Genomic DNA, 12845 nt, shown 5'->3' with positions numbered 1-12845 from the left:
CACACCTTCGGGTAATCCTTCTACACTTACATGTCCAGGGGTCTGATTAAACCTCCCAAGTTTAATTTCATTTCAGCCCCTACAACTGAGGCTTCCTCCTGTCAGCCTAAACCCTCAGTTGTGACAGGTACACACCTGTCTCTATATACTATAAGGTCCCACACTTGACAGTGCATATTTGAGCACAAACCAAGCATGTAGTCAAAGGAATTGTCTGTAGACCTCCGAGAAAGGGTTGTTTTGAGGCACAAATCTGGGGAAGGGTACAGAAAAATATCTGCTGCTTCGAAGGTCCTAATGAGCACAGTGGCCTCAATCATCCGTAAATGGAAGAAGTGCGGAACCACCAGGACACTTCCTAGAGCTGGCCGTCCGTCTAAACTGAGCGATCGGGGGAGAAGGACCCTAGTCAGGGAGGTGACCAAGAACCTGATGGTCATGCTGTCAGAGCTACAGCATTCCTCTGTGGAGAGAGGAGATCCTTCCAGAAGGACAACCATCTCTGCAGCAATCCACCAATCAGGCCTGTATGGTAGAATGGCCAGATGAAAGCCACTCCTTAGTAAAAAGCACATGGCAGCCCATCTGGAGTTTGTCAAAATGCACCTGAAGGACTCTGACCATGAGAATTAAAATTCTCTGGTATGATGTGACAAAGATTGAACTCTTTGGCGTGAATGCCAGGCGTCATGTTTGGAGGAAACCAGGCACCGCTCATCACCAGGACAATACCATCCCTACAGTGAAGCATGGTGGTGGCAGCATCATGCTGTGGGGATGTTTTTCAGCGGCAGGAACTGGGGTACTAGTCAGGATAGAAGGAAAGATGAATGCAGCCATGTACAGAGACATCCTGGATGAAAACCTGCTCCAGAGAGCTCTTGACCTCAGACTGGGGCAACGGTTCATCTTTCAGCAGGGCAATGGCCCTAAGCACACAGCCAAGATATCTTCAGGACAACTCTGTGAATATCCTTGAGTGGCCCAGCCAGAGCCCAGACTTGAATGGCTGTGCACCAAGGCTTCCCACCCAACCTGATGGAGCTTGAGAGGTGCTGCAAAGAGGAATGGGCGAAACTGCCCAAAGATAGGTGTGCCAAGCTTATGGCATCATATTCAAAAATACTTGATGCTGTAATTGCTACCAAAGGTATATCAACAAAGTGTTGAGCAAAGGATGTGAATACTTAAGTACATGTGTTTTCTTATATATTTATTTTTTATAAATTTGCAAAAATGTCAAAACTTTTTTCACTTTGTCATTATGGAGTATTGTGTGTAGAATTTTGAGGGGAAAAAAATAATTTATTCAATTTTGGAATAAGGCTGTAACATAACAAAATGTGGAAAAAGTGAAGCGCTGTGAATAATTTCCGGAGGCACTGTATTTTTCTGATTGTATAAACTGTGAGGTTTGAGGTCATTGCTTGTAATCCGTAGTAAATCGTGATGTCATCACTACGTGTGTATTCTATGGCAGAATGTCTCCCCTACTGTAGATTAATTACCTGCTTTAGTAGTCACCGTGGAACCCTGAGATCTGCATAAAACAGCATAAACCCATTAATTATATATGGTCACAGTAACATATATCCTTAAAATGTACATTAGAGTGTTACCTTCTTCCCAGCATAATGCATAAATGCCTTATTATATGGCTATTAAATATCGAGACTAAACCATACTGCGTGAGTTAATAGGGAGTGGGCGAACATTGACCCTGGACTATCCTAAAATGGTTTTGCGGGTTTCACCCCTTAGCACAGATAGTTTTCTGTCACACAGCATACAAAGAAGTTGTGTTTTTCCCGTGCGTCGTAAAAATACTTAGTTCAAAAGTAGAGCAATGTGGTAACATAAACTTTTTGTTAAATTGTACAAAACACCCACCGAATCTTTCCGTATACTAACCGAGGCTTACAGGCAGATTGTATGTCACGTGCACGAGTGTTTGAGTGGCATAAAAGATTTAGTGACGGCCAAGAGGCTGTCGAAGATGATGAACGTCGAAGATGATGTTGTTCAAATTGGCCGTCAACTCAGCATGCGAATGATAGCGGAAATGGTAAGAAACTGTTAGGCAAGTTTTGCATCAAGATCTTAACATGACAAAAATTTGTGCTAAGATGGTTCCAAGGCTTCTCGCTGCTGAGCAGAAGTAAAATCAAAATTTAATTCATAAAAGGCATTTTAGAATAAATTCAACTGGATTCTAGTGATGAGCGGATTCGGTTTTACTCTGTTTTACTCGGTTCTCAAAACGGCATCTTATTGGCTCACGGATGTCACGTGTTTTGGATAGCCAATAAGATTCTGTTTTGAGAACCGAGTAAAACCGAATCCGCTCATCACTATTGGATTTACAGTTTTTAGATAAAGTTATTACCTGTGATGAAACACTGATCTTCCAGTACAATCCTCGGACAAAACACCAGTCCATGCACTGGGAAACACCATCATCACCAAGAATGAAGAAAGCACATCAAAGCAATTCCAAAGCCATGTTAATTGTTTTCTTTGACATCCAGGGTGTTATTTTGGCAGACTGTGTACCAGAAGGCGCAACAGTTGAATGAACATTACTACAAAAATGTTCTAGAAACTTTTGCAGGAAAGTTTTAGAATAAAGAGCCCAGAGCTGTGGGAAAATGGTTACATCCTTCATAAGGAAAACGCACCGGCCCACACAGCTCTCTCTGTGAGGCAGTTTTTGGCCGAGAAACAGATTGCAGTGCTAGAAACCCCTCCATACTCGCCAGACCTAGCATCGTGTGACTTCTTTCTTTTCCCTAAAGCAGAGGTGGAGAACCTTTTTCTACCAAGGGCCACTTGGATATTTATAAAATCCTTTGGGGGCTATACAACAATTATCAACTTAAAAATTAGCTGTATTGAGCCAAAATACATGTAACGCCACACAGTATGAGCCAAATTCACATTACCCCACACGGTATGAGCCGAAATTCACATTATGCTACGCGGTATGAGACAAATTCACATTACGCCACACAGTTAGAGCCAAATTCACATTACCCCACACAGTATGAAACAAAAATTCACATTACCCCACACATTGATGGCAGCATGGATCAGTCTGGGTGTTGCAGTGCTGTTCCTCCTAGCCTCCCGCCTCCCCCTCCACACTCATCCTGTCCTCTGCACTCAGGAGGATGAGAGAAACGAGGGAAGAGCGCGGAGAGATGACAGGGGAAGCTCCCATTGCCCCTCCTCCTGACCTTCGTCCTCCATGCGTCCCACTGCAGCACCAGACAGTCCCCCCCCCCCCCTCCCCCCGCGCAGTTGCCAGGCTGCCCTGCGTCCTCCTCCGTCCCCTCCGTTGCATGCCATCTCCCTCCTCCCGCCTCCTCTGCGGTACTGTGGCTGGGCAGCAAAGTGGCTATGCGGCTGCGGTACTGTGGGCGGGCCGGGCAAAGTGGCTATGTGGGCTGGACGTTCCCTGCCCTAAAGTCACATCTGTACTCGGGAACACGTTTTGCAGCCGTTACTGAGATAAAGAAGAAAATGACGGAGCTGGTGAGACAGCTGACAGATAATGAGCTACAGCATGGTTTTAACCAATGGGAAATAATAATGCAGTGGTGTGTGGATGCAGAAGTGTTCATAGAATGCGAACGTTAAATGCGAGTTAAAATGTACTTAATATAATTAAATACAAATTAAAGCATCAGTCTCGTTATTTAATAGCCACACCTTCGTATGTAGAAATGCCTTTAAATATAAAAGATTAAAATATTTGGTAATTAGAGATATCTTATCTCTTCTATTTGGAGAGTACTTTGTATTCGCCGCACATAAGAATTCTAACAAATGATTGGCTTAGTAGTGTAGACTACACGCACTGTACTAACATTATACTCCATCTGTAACCACAGCATACAAGCATTAAAACAACTGGGATATGTATAGAGATGTTTTACTGCATTCATTCTGACATCTCTTTCTGGAACGTGTCAAATTGAATGATGTCTGGTGTGGTCTATATAGTTTGATCATACAGACAACGGTGTACGTTGCTTCTTACCGAAATCCTCCGAGCAGTTTCCATGGTAGAATAGTGCCATGTACAATGAGTAACAATGTGTTAGACCTGCTGAGTGTAAGACCGCTGTAACATCACACCAACGCCGTCTTTGTGTTCTAGGTGAACAACGTGCAGCTGTACGGAAAGTCTCGGCGAGAGGCCGTTTCATTCCTGAAGGAAGTGCCTCCTCCGTTTACGCTAGTCTGCTGCCGCCGTCTGGTGGATGACGAAAATGAGAACTTTGAGGATGAGCCAAAAATTTTGGTGATGCAAGATGAGCTGGTAGGCCCGTAGAAATGAATCACTGCTTACGCTTGTGTGTGTGTGTGTGTGTGTGTGTGTGTGTGTCTGTACGCGCATGTGTGGTCCTTTAGCTAATGATGAACTTTAATATAAGATCTAAATCTTCATTTATTTTACTACTATCTTCGATTCTGTGTGATAGAGAATAGAAAGAAGTAGCTGAGCTGTTAGCAGCTAAGGAGACTGTCCTTTTATCTTCCTATATGGTTTACTAATTAATATTACAGTGAGACAGCCAAGTGCTGTATGGCACAGTGATAACCTCACCCCCGAAGCCTAACCATAGCCCTCTTAACTGTAACCTCCCCCCTCCCCTGCAGCCTAACCGTAACCTCCCTCCCGCTGCCTAACGGTAACCTTCTTCCCGCAGCCTAACCGTAACATCCCCCCTGCAGCCTAACTCTACCTCTCTGCTCCCGCTGCCTCCTGACCCCAGCCTAACCCTAACCCTACAGCTCGCAGCCTAACCCTGCAGCTAACCGGAACCCTTTGCTCCTGCACCCTATCCCGCTGTTTCCACAGCCTAACCCTAACCCCCCCCCCCCCCATCTGCAGCCTAACCCTTTACTCATCCTGCAGCCTAACCCTAACCCCCCCATCCGCAGCCTAACCCAAACCTCCCCTCCTGCAGCCTAACCCTAACCTCCCCCCCTGCAGCCTAATCCTAACCTTCCCCTCCTGCAGCCTAACCCTAACCCCCCCATCCGCAGCCTAACCCTAACCTCCCCTCCTGCAGCCTATTCCTAACCCCCCCACCCGCAGCCTAACCCAAATGCCTGTCAATTTTTTTTTACTATGTTGACCTTCTGACTACATCCTGTTTTTGTTACGGTACTTTCAATCTTGCTTTGGTTTTTAGGAAGAAGAGGAAGACCCGGTTTTCCATCCACCACAGTTAGCTGGAAGTGAGCAATACCCAGAGGTAATTATGCAAAGTATTTTATTTTTACATTTCCAGGTAAAAGTAATACTTCCCATTCTAAATATGTTTTGCACGATAAGACCAACACTTGTCATTCTCCTTTGCAATATATCTGATGTGCAGCAACACTGGTTTCCACATCGTTTCTAGGATCAGAGATAGCGCTGAATTGGGGACATTGCTGGCTGAAGCACTGGAATCCATTATGAAAGAGGAGCCACTTAGGGGCTTACTCTGTGTCATTTGGCGGTCGCACATCTGCGATTCTATGCAGATGTCGCTACAAAGCCCTTCCCTCGTGCACAGCCGCGCGTCCCAATGCGCAAGGACGGAGACACTCACTGTCCGCATCCGTACACGCTGAAGTACCAATTGCTGTGTCTTAGACACACCATCGGTCACACTGCCCTACGTAAACACTACCTCACATCTCCACGCGTTACCTAAACCACCTCCCTGTTACCGCACAGGAAAGCTCAGAACATTTTCAAAGCATTTCTGAAACCGTGTCTCCCATGCACCTCAATCGCAAGTCTGATTCCTTCCGCGCTCAGATCCGGCCGTTGCTGCGGCCATGCCACAAAGTACCGATGTTCAGGGTGGGGAGGAGGCAGTGATGGCCTCCGTTTGTAAAATCGGAGGCGTGTCGCCACCATTTAGGGGGAGAGATTTCCTGGCCCCTTACAAGGATCTACTACCGGCGGCTTGCACCACCCCATGGGTTCCACAAGCCACCCGACGATGTCGCAGTGATCCGATGCTGTGTCATAGGACGCAGGTCACATTACTATCGCTGCTGCTTTCAAGGAAGTTATGGCATCTTCATCCTCATCTGAATGAGGCCCACTTTCCTGACGCTTGCACAGTGCGACACAGACGCATGCGCAGAAGAAATTAATCACACCGCTGCGTCCGATTCACAATCAGGCTCTTATTGTGCCCCAACACCTATGAGAAAAGCCGGCTTTTCAGCTGAGTCAACCTTCAATAAAAGTTGATTAATTTTCTATGGACGTCTCTGAGAGGTGGAGGCTCTGACCTTGTACAGACCACAACTTTGGGATTTCAAGATAACAAGCTTGGGAAGAAACCTGGTTTGGATTCATAGTTGATGGAAAATGTTATTGAATGTCTGCTTTAATGAATGGTTGTTGAGTTGAGCAAACATCTGTGAAATGATGATGACTGAGCCGGTTGTGTTTGATTCTAGGATGGTTTGTGCCCAGTTTCCCCAGGTGAACATCTCATGTGAATCTACAGTACGTCTGCATGTAATGTAATGCATGTTTTGTCGTAGCAGAAACCAGTGGGAAATACAGCACCGGTATACGCTGATGATGATGATGGTGTTGAGGATGATGGAGAATTGACTTTGTGGTCTCCAAAAGTTGAAATTGTGGAACTGGAAAAGGATAAAAGAGGGCTCGGTTTCAGCATCTTGGATTATGAGGTATGCCAGTTCCTTGGAATTTCTAGATCATTAGCTCTAATTTGGAAGTTTCCAACATGAGGGGAATGTAGGATTTAAGGTAATAAACTTATAACCTTTGGGTAGTGATTGTGTTTTTTTGTAGTACAGAAAAAAACTGAGGAAATTGCAAAATCATTGATACCCGTGATTGCGAATAATTGCAGGTCAGATGACTGTGGCCACATCTGTATGTTTGTGTATATATGTATACACTCACCATTGTATATAAAGCCCAATAAAAGCCACATTGCTTCCCACAATTGTAACCATGTCACTGATTCTTTTATCTTTTATGTCTTCAGAATGGTGCATGGGGTGTACGTGACCCAGTGGACCGCGGGTTGGGTATGGGTGACCGGCGGTTGGGATCCCGCGGGTTACCATACCGACGCCAGGATCCCGGGGATTAGTATGCCGGTGGGGGCGGGAGGGGGGGATGTGGTTTCACGGCGAGCGCAACTAAGCTCCTTGCCACCCATGAGTGGGATTAGTCCCTGTTAGTCGGCATACTGACTGTCAGGATTTAGAGGCGGCGGGATGTACTGTAGGTGTCGGTATTGTGCCGCCGGTCACATAACTACATCCCTGGCCAGCACGTGGCAATGAATGTGCTTTTATTTGGCTTTATATACAATCATGAGTACCCTCTTTTGTGCGGTCTTCTACGGTCTTCTGGCCTAATATATATGTATTTCGGGGTTCGGTATGAAATATCGGCTGTAGAGATGCCAACGGTCACATGACTGACCGCGGCAAGCCAACAGTGAAGATCCTGACACAGGACAAGGTTAAGTATTTTATCCCTCCTCTGGACTTGCCCTCGGGGAAGGGGGGGGGGGGGGGGCAGCTATGGCTAACCCCCCCCCCATCCCAGTGCCCAACCCTAACCCCCACAACTTCCCCCTGAAAGCCCCTCCCCCTGCGCCCCAACCCTAACCCCGATATTTACCGTCGATATTTCGATGGTCGGTGTTCCGGCGCCGGTCTCCCATGTGGGGTCAGGATGCTGGTGTCGGTCACATGTTTCTGCTTGCATCTGTCAGTTGTCTTCCTGTGTTCTCTTGGGGCAATGAAAACAAGCAACTGTGCATATAAATATTAAGGATGAATAGCTAAAAATGTTCATTGCTCATAGGACTTTATCTACAGTAGTTTCCTTGATACTGGTGACAAGTCACCGTTCAGTACAGTTACCATTGTTTCTCTTCCTCATATTTCCTCCGCTTCCTCTCTGAGCCCTCTTCCAGTTTTATTCAATTGTGACAATCCTCATCGCAAACACACTTGGGATAGTGGCGGAGTGGCAGCGGACATGCAACATCAGTGGGCTGCAGGGCCGGATCTAGGGGGGGGCGAAGGGGGGCGACCGCCCCCCCCCCTAACACAGTCATAGCCACGCCCACTTTTGAGCAGAAGAGAGCTCTCCGGGGAGAGCATGAGGCAGAACGATGTGCTGCAGCTTATACCACAGCAGCACAGAGGAGCCAGGAGAGCAAGGGTTACAGAGCATTTGCCCCTCACTTGCTGGTGTGTGGGTACTAGGGCTAATAAATATAATTACCCCATAGCACAGTCACATGTACATAGAACAATCACAAAGCTCTATCTCAGTCACACTCAAAAAGTTCAGTCAGAATTGAGAGAGGAGGAGTTAGGATTGCAGATGGGAGGAGTTGGGACTGTAGAGGGAGGAGTCAAGATTAAACAGTAACACCCCCCCCCCCCCCCCACCCCCTAAAGAAAAGTCTAGATCCGTCCCTGGTGGGCTGTGGATTATTGGCGGTGTGGTCAAGTTGTATTTAATTTGGAAATATGAAAGCGAGCAGCGACGTATATAGTACATACGTACTGCCAGTCTAGCCCACACTGTGATAACGGTAGGGCCAGCTAGTGTTACATTAGGGCTCAGGCCAATTGCTCTTTATTCAAGTAAAAGTCAAGAGCATTGTAGACCATGCTTCTGGTTGTCTGACACTGGGCATCGCCCGCTGAGGAGGAGATTGGCATGAGTCTTAGATGCTTATCCTGATCGGCCAAGACACCAGAGACCTCTACTGCGCAACAGGGCTAGGTGCCTGGCCCGGAGAAGCGGCAGAGCGTCACTGCAGAGAAGAAGAAGCCGAGAAGAGAAGAAGAGCAAGAGAAATAGATTTATCTTTTGATTTAGTGTCTGGAGAGCGCTGCTAATTGCTGGGAATATTTGCACGGGCTTATGCACAATCATTGCTGCATTAAAGGCAAGTGTCAATCTATATATTAATAGCAGAAGGACAACCTTTATGAGTGACCTATTTCTAGGATGCCGTTGTCTGAGCAGGGTGCATCATATACCAAATTAAAGGTATTGGTCCATAGATTGTTATTGGTTGCTTCATTTCAGAGTTACGTGGCAAATCGTCAGTCTGCTATTTACAATGCATCACCATTGTGCTCTGGAAAATGTGCCAGTTGGTGAACTCTCCCTGAGCTGGAACATGTGACATGCTGGGTGGTCTGGAAACTGTGACAGTTATGTGCAGCCGTTATGTGCAGCCGCCTACTAAGCAGAGACTTTTCAAAATTTGACTCTTAAGGAGGTGAAAAAGGGTAAGACGTTCCACCCAGCAAACCTAGTAAATCAGGTCAGCTAGTAAACGTTAATACTGGCTTTGAGTTTGAGATCAATGATCTTTTAAGGGCAATTTTTTTTATCTGCAATAAGGTTCATGGGGTCTCTATGTACTAAGCCTTGGAGAGGAATAAAGTACCAACCAACCAGCTCCTGCTATTTTTCACACACAGCCTGTCACATGACAAGAGCTGATTGGCTGGTACTTTATCTACATCCACTTTATCTCTCTACAAGGCCCCCATTGTGTTTTCAGTCATGTCCCAGTATTTAATTTGCAAGTATTATACTCCTTTTTCTATTACCCCTTTCAGACCGTCTGAGGCAGGTTGCACCCGGGAGCCTGACACGGGAGCTCCCAGGGTGCGACCTGCCGCCACAGTCTGCAAGCCGGCATAGTGCCGGGTTGGTGACGCGGTGCGGGTGGCGTTTGGAGATCACATGATCTCCAAGCACCGCTCGTCCACATACTGTGAACTGGAAACGAGTCGCATCTACCCGGGTTCCGTTCACACCGCACAGCGAGCAGGGTTGAACACGAGTTTAATCCTGCTCGCTACCAGGTTTGAAATACCGGGTCGACCTGGCATATTTTCCCTGGCACCTCTCAGACCGCACAAGAACACTGGTTATGTGCGCTCATGTGCCAATAACCCGTGTTCATAGCTGATGGCCTCTGGGTGTCATTCCGAGTTGATCGTTCGCTAGCTGTTTTTAGCAGCCGTGCAAATACTAAGCCGCCGCCCTCTGATGGTGTGTCTCCGCTTACCAGAAGTGCGAATGAAAGGATCGCACAGCGGCTACAAAAAAAAAATTGTGCAGTTTCAGAGCAGCTCCAGACCTACTCAGCGCTTGCGATCACTTCAGACTGTTTAGTTCCGGATTTGACGTCACAAACACGCCCTGCGTTCGCCCAGCCACGCCTGCATTTTTCCAGGCACGCCTGCGTTTTTCCAGGCACGCCTGCATTTTTTCGATCACTCCCTGAAAACGGTCAGTTGACACCCTGAAACGCCCCCTTCCTGTCAATCACTCTGCGGTCAGCACTGCGACTGAAAAGCTTCGCTAGACCTTGTGTGAAAATACTTTGGCCGTTGTGAAAGTACGTCGCGCTGCATGCGCAGAAGTGCCTTTTTTTGCATCATCGCTGCGCAACGAACATTTTCAGCTAGCGATCAACTCAGAATGACCCCCTCTGTCTGCCCAGAAGGTCGCTCTATGACAGTGCATTGAATCAGTCCTAGGGGGGTGTCACAACGGTGTCATTAGGTTATGTCCTAAAATAAAAAGACCGGGATTCATTTTGTTGGTCAGAGATAATGGTCAAAACTTCCAGAGGAAGATGCGCCAGCAAAAGTCTGCCTGGAGTATGTGGAGACTACAAATAAATAAAATTGGGAGAATGCGTGCATATTACCAAATAATAACTTGGAGACGTTAAAGGCTTTACCATTCAATTCTCTCCAGTTCTAGAGCAAATCCAGCGAGAAGGAATTGGCAAAGATTGAACGCCGCGCTCAATAATTACCGCTCACAATGGCTCAAAAATCCAGAGCGAAATGTTCTATTATTTTACTCATTGCTTCAGGACTTAATTTATTCAGCCAGTAATTTCATATAATTGTTGCAATTTAAGGTACAGAAATTGAATCCACAGGGAGAGGAATGCCTCACAATACCTCTCCTCCTCCTCGGCTCCCTTTTCTGTCCGTTTTATTTATTTCCCCGCTCCTGACGTTAAAATAAATGTGATCTATCTGCTGCCGGTGGCTTTTTTTAAAGCATGACATTACATTTCAAAGTTATTGGCTATAAACATGATTGCCATTCATGCAGGCGCTGATGCCTCAGGCGACAAATGGACCCCGCGTGCGATCATTCTTCTTACGGAATTGTCTGATTTGCTGATCACATTCAAATTGTGTTTGTGAACTTTACAGATACACATGTAATTATACAGCACGGCGACAAGGCTTAGGAAAGGGGATTCGCATTTTTACGCTTTGGCTTCTTTCTTCAGATAGTCTTCATGATGTCGTTTTGTGTGACAAAGCTTCCCGGGGGTTTTTAAATAGGAAATAATAGTTACACTTATCAGCCACCAAAATGGGAATTTCAAGGATTCTTTAATTAAAGGAGGACTGGAGTGAGCAATTCCCTTGTGGCCTGGGGAAGACTTTTGTAATTCTTGTATCTCCATGGGGACAGGTCGTAAAAAAAGAGACTGTGTGAATATGGAAAGCGGTCACCATACCACTAGTCGGGATCCCAAACGACGCCGGATTACCCACTAGCAGTGAAATACTGACGTCGGAATCCCAGCACCACAGGAAATCCTCCCTCTATGTCCGGTGGTCGGGATCGTGCTGTCGGTATACTGCCGGTCGGAATACCGATTGGCCTCAACGCTACTGCATTCACAACTCTGTGTCCTTTACTCTCATGGCAGTCCATCAGTTGTCCATTTTCTCTAGCATCCATAAGGGATACTGGGGTTCACTTAGTCCGATGGGGTATAGACGGGGTCCAAAGGAGCCGGTGCACTTTCAATTTCTTCAACTGGGTGTGCTGGCTCCTCCCCTCTATGCCGCCTCCCACAGCCAGTTTAGAAAAAAGTGCCCTCAGGAGAGGATGCACATCTCTGAGCTCCAGAGAGTTTTCTTCAGTTTATTTTAAAACTTTATTATTTTCGGTATGCTGTTTGGGCAACCGCATACCTGCACCGTGTGAGTTAGGGGGGGTACGGTTACCGGTCTCTTCAGGCATCAGAGCCGCTTCCCCGCTGCAGGACCACCGTCCTGAGAGGTTGTTGTACAGCGAGGCACTGCGCCTTAGCTTTCGCAATCGCAGCACGCCGCACACCCCTAACAGATGCCTGAAGGTGAGGAGTGGCGAGTACAAACCGGGGTGCCCTGCTAGGTAGGTCCCCCCGGTTCTCGGTGCGGCGCAAATGCAGGAGCGGCATATGGAACCCTCCCTGGGGGGGATTCGCTATACAGGCCAACGGTAGTGAAAACAGGTACTTTTACTTAGTTATACACTTTGTGGGAGATATAGGCAATATAAAAATCTACATAGCTCCGGCGCCATTGCAGGGGGCGGAGCTTCTTTCAGAGCGGGACCAGCGGCATTTTGGCACCTTCCTTTGCTTACAGCTGCAGCAGCGGGCACACACAGCTCCTCCAGACACTCGGGATACGCAGGATAACTGGTACAAGGGTGTAGCAAAGGGGGAGAGCCGCTATTGTACACAATCTGTCCTGAAAAGGACAACAACTCCGGTGTTACACCATGATAAGACGGCTTGCAGTCTCTCTGGGGCTGCTTAGCTTGGGTGGTGCTATTCCTTCCTCTGTGTCTCCCTCTCACATACAGTAAGGGCAGGCTTGCTATTATATTACTTATCTTTCTGTATGTTTGTATATATGTGTTGTCTACTGTAAACATGGTAAAACACCAGTTATGCAGTGTATGTCACACCAGATTCTCTCCCTCTACA

General features: G+C 46.9%; 1 protein-coding gene across 7 annotated transcripts in view; it reads left to right on the top strand.

Moving 5' to 3' along the window:
* Positions 1-12845, top strand: part of PATJ (PATJ crumbs cell polarity complex component) — a 446647-nt gene that overhangs the window by 139037 nt on the left and 294765 nt on the right. For 6 of the 7 annotated variants that reach the window (XM_063939224.1, XM_063939228.1, XM_063939222.1 and 3 more), the window contains exons 16-18: positions 4163-4324; positions 5205-5267; positions 6565-6717. In XM_063939224.1, coding sequence (XP_063795294.1) covers positions 4163-4324; positions 5205-5267; positions 6565-6717 — 378 coding nt within the window. The remainder of the gene's footprint in view (positions 1-4162; positions 4325-5204; positions 5268-6564; positions 6718-12845) is intronic. The other variant, XM_063939227.1, reaches the window with a different exon arrangement.

The sequence above is a fragment of the Pseudophryne corroboree genome, chromosome 9, assembly GCF_028390025.1.
Source record: "Pseudophryne corroboree isolate aPseCor3 chromosome 9, aPseCor3.hap2, whole genome shotgun sequence".
Classification (NCBI taxonomy): domain Eukaryota; kingdom Metazoa; phylum Chordata; class Amphibia; order Anura; family Myobatrachidae; genus Pseudophryne; species Pseudophryne corroboree.
Note: the sequence above shows the minus strand (reverse complement) of the source record. Positions and strands in the feature narration are given on the sequence as shown.